The 12,660-nt window shown below is 41.6% G+C and overlaps 1 protein-coding gene across 2 annotated transcripts in view; it reads left to right on the forward strand.

The window, feature by feature from the left end:
- The window catches only part of Plcl2 (phospholipase C like 2), a 173,165-nt gene that overhangs the window by 127,306 nt on the left and 33,199 nt on the right, over positions 1–12,660 (forward strand). For both annotated transcript variants that reach the window (XM_034521861.2, XM_076915390.1), the window contains exon 4: positions 11,420–11,495. In XM_034521861.2, the coding sequence (XP_034377752.1) occupies positions 11,420–11,495 (76 nt within the window). The remainder of the gene's footprint in view (positions 1–11,419; positions 11,496–12,660) is intronic.

Genomic DNA, 12,660 nt, shown 5'->3' on the forward strand with positions numbered 1-12,660 from the left:
TCCCTAGTCACTGCAGTGCTATGACATGGTCTCACCAGAACCACAAAGGCATCTGAGGTACTTTTCAGCCCCAGATGCTAGTCAGGCAGATGGGGCCAAAAGCAGGAAGGCTGATCAGAGAATTTATGAGAGGAAGATAGGCATGGACACCTGTGGACCTTCCACTCCTGGGTCCATTAACCCCAGTGTTTAAGTGTGCTTAAACTTAGTGATGCCACCCTGATAGTTCCACGAGCTAGTTAGTAGTCAGTGGTGTGGTGTCCAGTGGTGGTAGCCTGTGGACTGGGTAGAGTAGAGGGAAAGTTTGAGTGTGCATGGGCTTTGGTTAGATATACCAGCAAAGTTGTTGAAAATGGCTACTTCCCCCCAACTGTAGCACCTCTATCACCCCAGTAGGCCCCAGTGAAACACCATGATACACTCCTGTGCTTCTGGAGAATGAAGTCTTGATCCATTTCCTAATACCTGGCAGTCCCAACCCTACCTTAGGAAAGTGTTGTCTTTTTTTTTTTTTTTTCTGCCATTTTGAACTGGCTCCCCAGAGGTATTTTTGCAAAGCATGGGTCTTAGTAAGTACAATATCACAACCACCTAGGTAGGTGTATAACATCATACTGTACACATATAGGATGTGAACAACATATTGTCCGCACATATATTTTTATATAAGGTTACAATGTGTGACTAGAAACAGAAGGATAAAGGAAGAAGAGAGAGGTACTTGGATCTTGCTTTATTTGCTGGTGTGGTGCTGACAAAGAATGTCTGGTTACTTGTGCCATTTCATTATCTTCAAAATGGTCTTGAAGTCACCCCTCCTAGAACTGTGCAAGAACCCATAGTAAATGCTCAATAAACATTAGTCATTTTCATTGGCATTCTTAATTTTCAAAAATTAGGACTCTGTACCCCTTGAAGCTTTATAACACAACATGTATGTATTTACAATACATGTGTGTATTTTAACATTACCCCAGGCTCCGAAGTAGCAGCCATTCTTCAGGACCCCTATGAAGCAGAGTAAAGTTCAAACTTTAAAATAGAAGGTTGGCCTCCCCAGCACCTGGGTAGGCCTGTGGGCTCTGCTTACACAGGGGAAGATGCTGCCACACTTGTGCGTTCAGCAACAGGAGGAGTATCTGGGTTTATGTGTAAGTGCTGTGTGCACAATCCTATGCATGCTGTTTTCTGTTAACGCCAGGGATATCATGGGCGATACACTGTGCTCAGAGTCTTACTTTTTGTTATGAGGAAGTCTCCAGTTACTTTTCTCTCTTAACTAACATCTTTTTATGGTTACTCCATACCTGAGAGAAACAAATGAAAATATAGTGAGACTTGATTCAGTTACTTTTAGCTAATTAGGTGTTTCTTAATCACCTTACTCTCCTTGGAGAAAAGACATGATATAAATAGGCAGTAATAGCAGTAGTACTATGTTTAATTGAAATGGGCTTTTTGAAATGTGATTAACTTAGTAACAATAACTTTAAACAAGCATTCAGCACTTTAGATGGCCCATAGACAGGAAAGAGTGAAGTTCCTATCACTGTCTAAAAGGGACTTGCTCGCTTAAAAAAAAAAAAAAAAAAAAAAAAAAAAAAAAAAAAAAAAAAAAAAAATGTCTGTAAGCAGCTCAGGTTCCCCTATCCTTTAGTAGAATGGTCCTGGCCAGGTTTGAGCTGTTCTCCCCACTGCTGTGTATGTAAAGTATGACCTCTAAATTCTCTGTGTCTTAAAACTCTGAGACAGAAGGAGACAGAAGGATCTGGCCTGCATTACATACCCAAGGAGGCAGAAGCCAGTAGAGACTGTATCCCTCAGGACTGTCCGTGGCTGTCCACAGGTCCTGTCCAAAGTTCCTCTCAGCTGCAAGGCCGCTCATCCCTTCACTTGGCCACACCCCTTTGTGCTGTCCGTGTTCTAGAGGATATTGCGCGTACCTAAGCTCCTAGCTGCCTGGACTGTGTGGTTGTTAGTTTAGAAAAGGGGAGGGTAAGAAGCTGGCATGACCAAAGGCCCAACCAAGAATGGTGTTTGTGAGTGTTCATCTGTAAGGTTGGCAAGTTGTAAGACAGTTCCTACTGTGTACTAGTTTAATGTGTGAGAACATGCATACAATTCCCCAGAGTGATCATTTCCAAATGCCACATAACAAGCAAGACACCCCAGCAAGACACCCAAACGTAAAAGGTTGATCGTAAAATGGAGTAATAAGAGAATTGGTACAATTTATACCTACATGAATTTGCTTTCCTGGTACTCTCCATATGGAAAATCACAACAAGAAAAACTCCTTGAGTTGGTAGAGATTATGTAGCTTGGTTGGGTTTAGCTTTATAGTTCCATGGAGTTCCTTTGTAGCATATAAGTTCTGTTTTGATGTTCATATTTCAACATTTTTGTTTTCCTTGTAAATATAATAAGTTTAAAATTCAGGAATTTAAAATGTAGCTAGGAGTTTATAGTGACATAAATATCTCAGTACATCCATTTCATAGCTATTTCCTTGGGAACAGTTAGAAGCCCTGGATCTTCTGAGCCCGTCTCCGCTTCTCTCAGGCTGTTTTGTATAGCAGGGTGTGCCGATGGGCCGTGTGCATTCAGTGTGAGGTCTCCAAGCTGTGCTGTTGGGGCTTTTGTGGGGTTTGCTGTCTGTACCCCCGTCCTCGCCCAACTGAGTTACTTTGAGATTTTCTTTGGTTTATTCTTTGAAAAGTGAATTTTTCTCCAAGTTTCCCTTTGTTCTTTCCCCTTCTCCCAGCTTCCTTCTCCCTCCTTCCTGCGTAGCAAATATGTATTACTAAGGACTTCTAGTGGCTAACTCTGGAAGTGCCTCTCAGAAAAACTCAAATATAAACAGTTGCTCTGTCTATTTTCATAAGCTACCACTGCAACTGGCAAAAATCTTGCAAGAATCCTCATTTTAAAATAATTTTGATTGTATGATACTATTCACTTTTATAAAATCTTTACTGAATCCAATTGATTATTTCAGTACAAAGAGCCTGTACTGTACTGTACTGTGTATGATAAGCATTTGATGTTATCTTCTGTTTATAAGAGTCAGTTCAGAAACTGCATTGACGTTATATAGGTGTATATTAGAGTGTAAGTGATAAAAAATAATTACTGTGGGCAGAGAGGCGTTTATAATGTGAAATGTCAGTCATATAAAACGGAGCAATGCTATTGTTGTACAAGCTGAAGTCTGGAGCATAAGAGACTCAAAAGGTGCTATGTGCCACGAAAACCTCTCTGGTCCCCCAAACCACCCATGCATGTTATGAAAGGGTAGAGCAGATTGGAAAGGTAGAGAAGTCTTGGCTTTCTGGGTTGGGACCAGGGATCACTCGCAAGTCCCAATACACTGCATATTGACTTGTCACTGGACATCTTCTCCTGCAAGATGGAAGAACAATTGAGTGCATTGTGGAAGCAGGCTTGTGTCATGCTACCACTCAGCTTTGGTGAATATGATAGAAAATGGACTAAGATTACACTTCATTAAAGCAAGCAAGAAAATTATTTAGAAATAGTCTCCCTCTACAGTGAATACTGGGATTACAGCTGATTTGAAAATGCAAATTTGTTCCCAGTTGATACATTTAAGAACATTTTGCAAATAACTTAAATTTCACATTTTCTTATGTGTAGTTATATCTGTAAGTAACACTAGGTGAACCAGAAAACTGTTCCTGGATGAACTGAGCGTTATATCCCTGCCAGTTCCCTGGGTTCAGTGTGTGTATTAGGAGCTATAGGCATCCATGTGTGGTACTGTGAGCTGATTGGTCCGAGATTTCAGGTGCACTACCTCACAGTAGCACGCAGCACAAGCTGTGTCTTCAGTGCCCAGTTCTACTTCAGGGCTTTCTCAGGGTCACAGGGTATGAATCTATGGTGCTGCCTTCATCTGAGTGGCATTTATTTGATTCACGTGGTTTTAGGTTTTTCAGTATTGTGCTCTTAACCTCACTTTTCTTATAAAGCCTCATGTTTTAAATTATGCAGTTTTATATAATGTCATAATTTCCAAGGCTGCATACACAGCATTATTACAGAACTGTTGGTACTGCAGTTATATTCTCCACAATTACCAACATTACGAAATGTCAGTACAGAGCTCCCAGGATAATTAATTCAACTTCTGTTTGGAGACTCTCGATTCACCATAAGTGAACATTTCATGATACCCTTGCTCTTTGTTTTCTTCTGGCCACTCCTGTGTTTAGAATTTGGTATTGCTTTAGACTTGTTAATTTAGTGACTCTGGAGCATTACCATGAGGCTCATTTATCTTTTAACTAATATTTTTATTAATTATTTGAGAATTTCAGACAATACATTTTATTATGTTCACTCCAGCTCTTCCCAGATCCACGCCCAGTCCCCCTCCCTTTTTCCTTCCTTCCTTCTCTCCCTCCCTTTCCCCTTCTCTCTTTCCCCCTTCCCCCTCCCTCTCTAACTCTATACGTCTCTCCCTCCCTCTCTTTGTCCCTCTCCTATTTTACTCAAGTAGTTTTGGGTGTGGGGACAGCATTGGAGAGTAAGTCAACCCACTAGGAGACCCATAAAGAAAACTGACTCTTGCTCTTACGAAGCTGTTGCATGCAGTAGCCCCTCAGATAGGTAGTCCTCAGCTTTGTGTTCTGTCCCTTGATGCTGAAATTTTTTTCCCAGCCTGAGTTTGCACACATTTTGTTCATGCGATCAGAATACTGTGCATTCATACGTTCATCTTCACTGCTGTTCCTGGAAAACACTGCTTACTGATAACCATCCGCCCACCCTGGCTCTTACAGTCTCTGAGCCCCCTTCTTTCTTCAGTGCTGCCTGGAGGCCCATGTATCTTTAAAGTTTCTTCTTCACAAACTCAAACAAATCTTAGCTGCTGTAGTTACACAGAATATATAAATTTTCCAAATTTCAGAGCTAAGCTTTGCCTAATTTCTAGCTAGTGATGAAGATTATCACAAGACTTTCCCATTGCTCCCATTGGTGCCTTCCCTGAGGATTATCTGTGCTGTGAAAGTCTACAGTGATCACAGCTCATCCTGTCTACAGTGATCACAGCTCATCCTGTCTACAGTGATCACAGCTCATCCTCCCCACAGTGATCACAGCTCATCCTGTCTACAGTGATCACAGCTCATCCTGTGTACAGTGATCACAGCTCATCCTGTGTACAGTGATCACAGCTCATCCTGTGTACAGTGATCACAGCTCATCCTGTGTACAGTGATCACAGCTCATCCTGTGTACAGTGATCACAGTCATCCTGTCTACAGTGATCACAGCTCATCCTGTGTACAGTGATCACAGCTCATCCTGTGTACAGTGATCACAGCTCATCCTCCCCACAGTGATCACAGCTCATCCTCCCCACAGTGATCACAGCTCATCCTGTCTACAGTGATCACAGCTCATCCTGTCTACAGTGATCACAGCTCATCCTGTCTACAGTGATCACAGCTCATCCTGTGTACAGTGATCACAGCTCATCCTGTGTACAGTGATCACAGCTCATCCTGTCCACAGTGATCACAGCTCATCCTCCCCACAGTGATCACAGTCATCCTGTGTACAGTGATCACAGCTCATCCTGTGTACAGTGATCACAGCTCATCCTGTCCACAGTGATCACAGCTCATCCTGTGTACAGTGATCACAGCTCATCCTGTGTACAGTGATCACAGCTCATCCTCCCCACAGTGATCACAGCTCATCCTGTCTACAGTGATCACAGCTCATCCTGTCTACAGTGATCACAGCTCATCCTGTCTACAGTGATCACAGTCATCCTGTGTACAGTGATCACAGCTCATCCTGTGTACAGTGATCACAGCTCATCCTCCCCACAGTGATCACAGCTCATCCTGTGTACAGTGATCACAGCTCATCCTCCCCACAGTGATCACAGCTCATCCTCCCCACAGTGATCACAGCTCATCCTGTGTACAGTGATCACAGCTCATCCTGTCCACAGTGATCACAGCTCATCCTGTCTACAGTGATCACAGCTCATCCTGTCTACAGTGATCACAGCTCATCCTCCCCACAGTGATCACAGCTCATCCTGTCTACAGTGATCACAGCTCATCCTGTCTACAGTGATCACAGCTCATCCTGTCTACAGTGATCACAGCTCATCCTGCTTTTAGTGATCAAGAGAGTGTGATGATTCCAAATTCTATAGTATAGATTTACACATTTCATCCAGACTGACACCTTTCTTCTTTACACCCATAAAGCCTGCTTTCCTCTAAGGAGAATTGAGAAAGACAATATTGTTCATTGTTTAAATCCTACCCTACCTCTTCTACCTCCAAGAAACCTGCATATAGTAGCACCCCAGTATATTTCTTTGTTTGAAATGGCTCAAGGAAATTTTTAGATTCTTCTGAAAGTTTTATTAGGTTTCCCCCTATAATTTTCTGTGATTTCATTGTCAAAATTTTGGAAGTAGAGGTGAAGTGTTATGAAGAAACCTGACAAGTTAGCCTGGAAATAGTTTGTTATTTAAAGAGTATTTTCATAGTGGTCTTGGAAAGAGTTGATGACCACAACTCTTGCTGACAATGTAGGCCTTTTAAAGATAGCTAGTTCCCTGGCTTCTCAGTGTGGATAGCAAGATTATTAGAATTTCACTGAAAACATTTCCCACAGCAATTATCTGTTCATGCCCCAGTTCCAATGTATAACTTTTATTATGTCCAGGTATTACAAACTATGTTATGAGCTGGGTATGCTGACAAACACCTTTAGTCTAGCACTCAGGACTCGGGGTCAGACAGATCTCAAAAGTTTAAGGCCAACTGGTCTGTACCATGAGTTCCAAGATAGCAAGGGCTACATAGAGAGACCTATCTCCAGGAAAATAAAAAATAAAAGAGTCTGTGTTGTATGTATGTGTGTGGGGTGGGTGTGCTAGTTTTATTTTTAAAGTGTGTGTATGTGTTCACATGTGAATGAGTTATAGGTGCCATAGAAGCCAGAGGTGTTGGATCCTCCTGGAGCTAGGTCCTGACAGTTGAGAGCCTATATCAGAGTTAAGCATATTTATTAGATGGATTTCTGAGACTTTCCTACTGCATCAGTGTTAGAAATTTAGGGGCTACTAGTAAACAAGTCACTAATAAAAAATCCATAAGCAGTGACTGTGTAAAAGTATTTTATACTGAATAAATAATGTGAATGCCTATATGGCTGGTTATTCCACCTGGCAGTGAGGGAGTGTCTGACTGCTGTGCCACGCCTTATACCTCTCTGATGAACAGAGAGAGACTGATGAAACTAATTCACTTGCACTTTTGTAAGTAATGCTTATAAAATGAACCCTTTTCTCTGGCCTTGCATCCTAAGGACATAGCAATGTAATATACACAGAGAAGACAGAATGACTTAAGGTAACTTACTCATTTGGCTCTGCTCTTGGTAGTGTCCCACACACATCTGCTTTTGTCTATACTCTGATGCGAGAGTACACTAGTGCTTTCACAGTAGGTATAAATTTAACTTGCTTATTGCTATAATATTTTAAAAGTGCGTTTTCTTGGTGTTACATTAGAACATCATTTGAAGAGACGGTTTTGGTCTTGAAGCTCATCAGCAGTAGACTTTCTGGCATGACAAGTTCTGTGATCTCCAGCATGGAAAAATAAACTTTATAATCTTAGAATAAACTCAACAATGTTGAGCCAGTGCAGTAGTGGACACGATGCTTCCTTTCTGTATTCCCCTGAGGAGTGGAACAGTTCCCTCTGCTGTTGAATATCATTGAATGCAGCGCCTTTCTATCTTTACATGTGTGGTGTTACTCAGAAGATGTTGGTATTGCAGAAGAGTTGGGGGCTTTGAAGGCAAATGGAAGCCAGGCCCACTTATCAGTTTCAGTCCAGTCCCCTACAGTAGCTGAGGACCTTGAGAATGTGGCTTACCTCTCAGGTGGCTCTCTGGTGTTCACATCTGTGAATCTAAGAACCTAGCTTCCCCACATGGGTCATGTGAGCGTCCTGTGAGATACAGCACTTAAACTTTGGAGGGAGCAGGAATGACTATGCCTTGTTGATTCATCCAGCCACCATTCATACTATAACTACAGCTAGTTATAAAGTAGCAGACCCCGGTAGGAGTTGCCTTTTACTGGATTACTCTCCTTCTGCATCGGAAAAATTCTCAGAACCACATTTTTCCTTCAATCATAATGGCCAGTAGAATGAAAGGAAGACAGCAGCCAAGCAGCCCCTTAGGAAGGTTCACAGTTAGCCCTGTTTTTCTGTCCTAAGACAGTCTTACTGATACAGCCACAGGGGCCTTGAGCGCAGAGGACTTCACTGCAGGTTAGTGAATTCTATGCTCTGGGCAAAGACCAGGAACTAATATTTACCAACTATTAATTTAATTGTAAATACCTCCAAACTATAAAAAGATACAGTCCCATAAACCACAGGTCCCACTTCCAGAGGAAATAGTGCAGGCGTGTACAGCAGCTGTGGCAGAGAGAATGTGTAAGGACGGTTTTCTTCCTGCTGGCGTTGCGCGTTGTTTACTCTGTGCCTTGTCCTCTTTGGATGCCTCCCTCTGTAGTTCTTCCTTAACACGTTCTGTGAGTACCTGCTGCTGCTTACTTAACAGTCCATCCTGAGTATTGACTGTCTTTCTTTGTACACACTGCTTAGGAGAAAGGGGGGATCTCAGCCTGCACACACATAGATCTATCATGTAAGTGTGTGTGCGTATGCATGCATATGCATCACGTTCCAGAGCGCAGGAGACAGAAGAGCTTTCCAGTCCATACCTTTGGGATTTCTCTCAAGCTTTTTTCAAGCTTTTCATGCATTTTACAGCTAAAAGGGGTATAGTGAGTTAACCTTGGTGGTTCTTTTCCCTAGAAGGTGCTTCTGATAGTACCAGTGTGGTTTGCTGGTTCTCTGAGCTTCTCCACAGCAGATTCTCCAAGTAATACTGAAATTAGTAGTTTGCTGACAGCATTGCCAGTGAGCGCACTAAGAGAAGGCACACTCATTCAGCTAATTTTGAGCTAGCAGGAAGTGCTCTGCCAGGCCTCCTGGGTTAATGGAAGCTCTACCATGACATTCACCATTTACAATTGTATTCCTTGAGCCAGTTTTTTAATCCTCAGATTATGAGGTGTGATGTCTTTAATAAACTCCTTTTATAACAAGGGAGCTATTCTGGGAGATTTAATTTCATCCTCATAAAAGGATAGACAGGGCTAGAACTCATAAATGCAAACACATCTTTTCTGCCTCACGAGTTTACATATGAGCGTGGTCCTGTGTTGACGCTGTGGTTTTCTTCTCTATCCCTCCTGCTCTTGTACTTCAAAACTGGGCTCATTCCATTCCTTGAATTTGCCTTTTTCCTGTTTTATTTTGGACTACCTATGGCCAGTTCTTTGATAATGAGCTGTGGCAACCTCCATCCTTGCTTGGAAAAGTGCTTGTTTCTCCATAACTCATTTAGCTAACATCAAAACTGATCAGAGGTTATTGATGGTTTGAACCTTTTCAGTATGCAGATTTGTAATGGCGCAGTGACTTTATATCAGCACAGTAGAGTTCTTAACTATTTGTTTTATCACTGCCTGTTCAAAATGTTAAGCTATAAAATAGAATGTTTTGATTTACATGAATTACTCAGAGCTTGAAGAATGAATGTTAAGATGTTAAATTTCAAAGTGCAAGCTCATCATCAGTTGGGCTGTAGTTCTAGGCCCTGCGTGAGCAGTAAAGCTATGTTTCCTGTGTCTTAGAGCACAGGAAATTGATCAGTGCGATCTGACTAGCATTAAGACTTTAGTGCACTTAAGAGACGTGTTGGTGTATATTTTAAATAAATATAACAAGAATATGGTTTTCTCAGATATATACAAGTAATTCAATCTACATATCTTTAATTACTAAAAATGACAATGCTGGCAGTTAGGGATAAGTAACACAAAACAAGGTCAAATATAAAGGAGCTGATGTGTTCATGAATAGGGGTCTTGATCAAGTTAGTTTTCTCTGCCAGTTAAAATTAAAAGGTAAGAAAAATCTTGAGCTAGACAGGTAGCAGAGAAGAAATGTTGAACACAGCAGACAAAACTGGCAGTTGAAGAAAAGCCCTTGGTGGGGTGAGGAAGCATATATAGAAAAACAAAGAGTGCTGTAGGCAGAAGGGGACACTTAGGAACCCAGAGTATGTTCACTTCTCCTGAGGTACCTCTTTAAACCTCTGAAGGGTCTTTCTCTCCTAATTTAAGATTGGTAAATTTGTAGAAAGACAGGATGGTTGATTGGCCCAGAACTGATGAGTCAGGGTTCAGAACATGTCCTGATCTGGCCTTGAACTTGATCAGCTCCATCAGCAGGGGCTCTACTGGCAAGAGAAAAAACATACAGGGTCTTTGTCGTAAGCTGTAGGGCTTCGTCTCAGGTCAGGAAGGTTTAAGCCAGCCATCTTGGAAATTTACTGTATTACCTAGTCATGCCCCACCTCCCTGTCTGCCCTACCAGAGAATCTGTCTAACCCTTAGTCCTTAGGGTGGGTGCTGACTAAAACCATTGTTAGAGACATTTTTAGCAGATGGGATGTGTTTAATATTGTTTGTGATGCAAAGTGCATAAATGTCACATGTTGCAAATGGTTTCACCTCCCTCTCCTCTGCTTCCTTCACTGTGTATATGTGCTGCTGCGGCTACGGCTGCTGCTGCTGCTGCTGCTGCTGCTGCTGCTGCTGCTGCTGCTGCTGCTCTGCAGACTGAAACCTCGGCTCTCGTGGGTGCTTACTGAGTGCTTTACCAGTGCATTGCATCTCTAGCTCTTGAATTTTTTAAACTAATTTTCATATGAAGATATTTTTGGCTAAAGTGGGTGAAAGTTTCTAAGTGTTAGGGCTGTTTATAAAATGAATATGAACATTTTGTTAAAATGATCACCAAAAAGAGGGGCTCAAAACTCAGGTCAAAGCCAAGCATGGTGCTAACCCCTATAATCCCAGCACTTAGAAGGCTGAGGGGAGAATTTGTCCAATGTTAAGGCCATTTGGGCCACCTAATGAGTCCCAGGCAATACTAGACTACAGTAGAAGACTGTTCCGCCCAAAACAGATAAACAAAAACCCAAGAGTCCTTAGATAGGTTGAGCACACTTGCTTATTTATAACTTTTCATCCTTTATTGTCTCTGGGCAAGTTCAGTGGTTACTAGCCTGACTACACCTGGAATACATGTCTAGTCAGTACCATTTAAACACACGAAGATGGATGGTTTTATTGTTTTTACCTACATATAAACTTGAGCCTTGGGAGCCAGAACATCCTGTCTGCCTGTTTTAAGATGTGTCTGGTGTGTAGTGGCAGGAAGAAGCCTGGCTGTTGATGTGATCTCATGTCTGGATGTTCCTTTTACAGATGATACAGTCCCTCAAGGCACTGATTGAGAATGCAGACGCTGTCTATGAAAAGATCGTACACTGTCAGAAGGCAGGTGAGTGAAAGTTTCTTTAAAAGAAATTAATACCATCATGTCTTCCTTTTAATACTCTGTCAAGGAGGAAAATATGACAATTATTTGTCCATGGCTAAAGAAAACACTAACTCAGTGGCTCTCAACTCCACTTAACAGATTAACTCCACTTACCTGGATATATCAACATTGGTCTGAAGCATTGGCTAGGAGATTCATAACTATTAACAATCTGCAGATGATCCGAGCATGGTGGTTTACATTTGTAATCCCAGCATTTGGGATTCTGGGATAGGATAGTGAGTTTAAGACCAATCTGAGCTGCAGAGTAAGGTCTTGTCTCCAAAACATGAGGCTGTGACTGAGAGCCTGCATTGGTCTCTTCCTCAGTTCTGTTTGCTGCAGACATCCTGCCACTCACTTGTGGTCTCTATTGCAAGAGGGACTGGAGCAAAGGAATGGGTCTTATCAAGGAAGACAGCTCCTTCACAGCTGCTTAGTGTGTGTGCATTTTCAGATGCAGGTAGGAGAGGTGGGCGCAGCATCAAAACTTAGCTATAGATTCATTTTGCTTTTGTTCCATGTGAAGTTTTAAAAATCAAAAGTTTCAGCCCTCATAAATCAGGGACCATCTATAGATATTTGTAGCTATAATGATTTTAAACTATCATATATTGTAATAAAAATACAGTGTTTTCAGTTTTCCAATCTCAAGTATAAGATTGGTTCTAACATGAATATTTCAAGTTTTAAATAAGGCTGACTTTGCTTCTGAGATTTCTTTAAAATAAAGAGATTTTTTTTTTTTTTTTTTTTTTTTTTTTTTACAATTGCTGTGGTTTTTGTTTATTTGATTTTTGTTTTTTGAGGCAGGGTTTCTCAGTGTATCCCTGGTTGTCCTGGAACTCACTTGTAGACCAGTCTGGCCTCAAACCCACAGAGGTCCCGCCTGCTTCTGCCTCCCAAGTGCTGGGAATAAGGCGTGAGCCACTATGACTGGCTTAATTGCTGTGCTTTTTAAAAAGTCACTTTTTCCATAAATGAGTTAAAGTAGATTGAAAATAAAGGCATGTGTGAAACTTTTTGGTATTCACTGGGTGAATTTGAATATTCATATGTGTGACTAATCAACAAACTCCCAAATCCTCATCTTGGTTTTCTTTTTTCTTCTTCAGTAAAGTACTGT

The sequence above is a fragment of the Arvicanthis niloticus genome, chromosome 17 (assembly GCF_011762505.2).
Source record: "Arvicanthis niloticus isolate mArvNil1 chromosome 17, mArvNil1.pat.X, whole genome shotgun sequence".
Taxonomy (NCBI): domain Eukaryota; kingdom Metazoa; phylum Chordata; class Mammalia; order Rodentia; family Muridae; genus Arvicanthis; species Arvicanthis niloticus.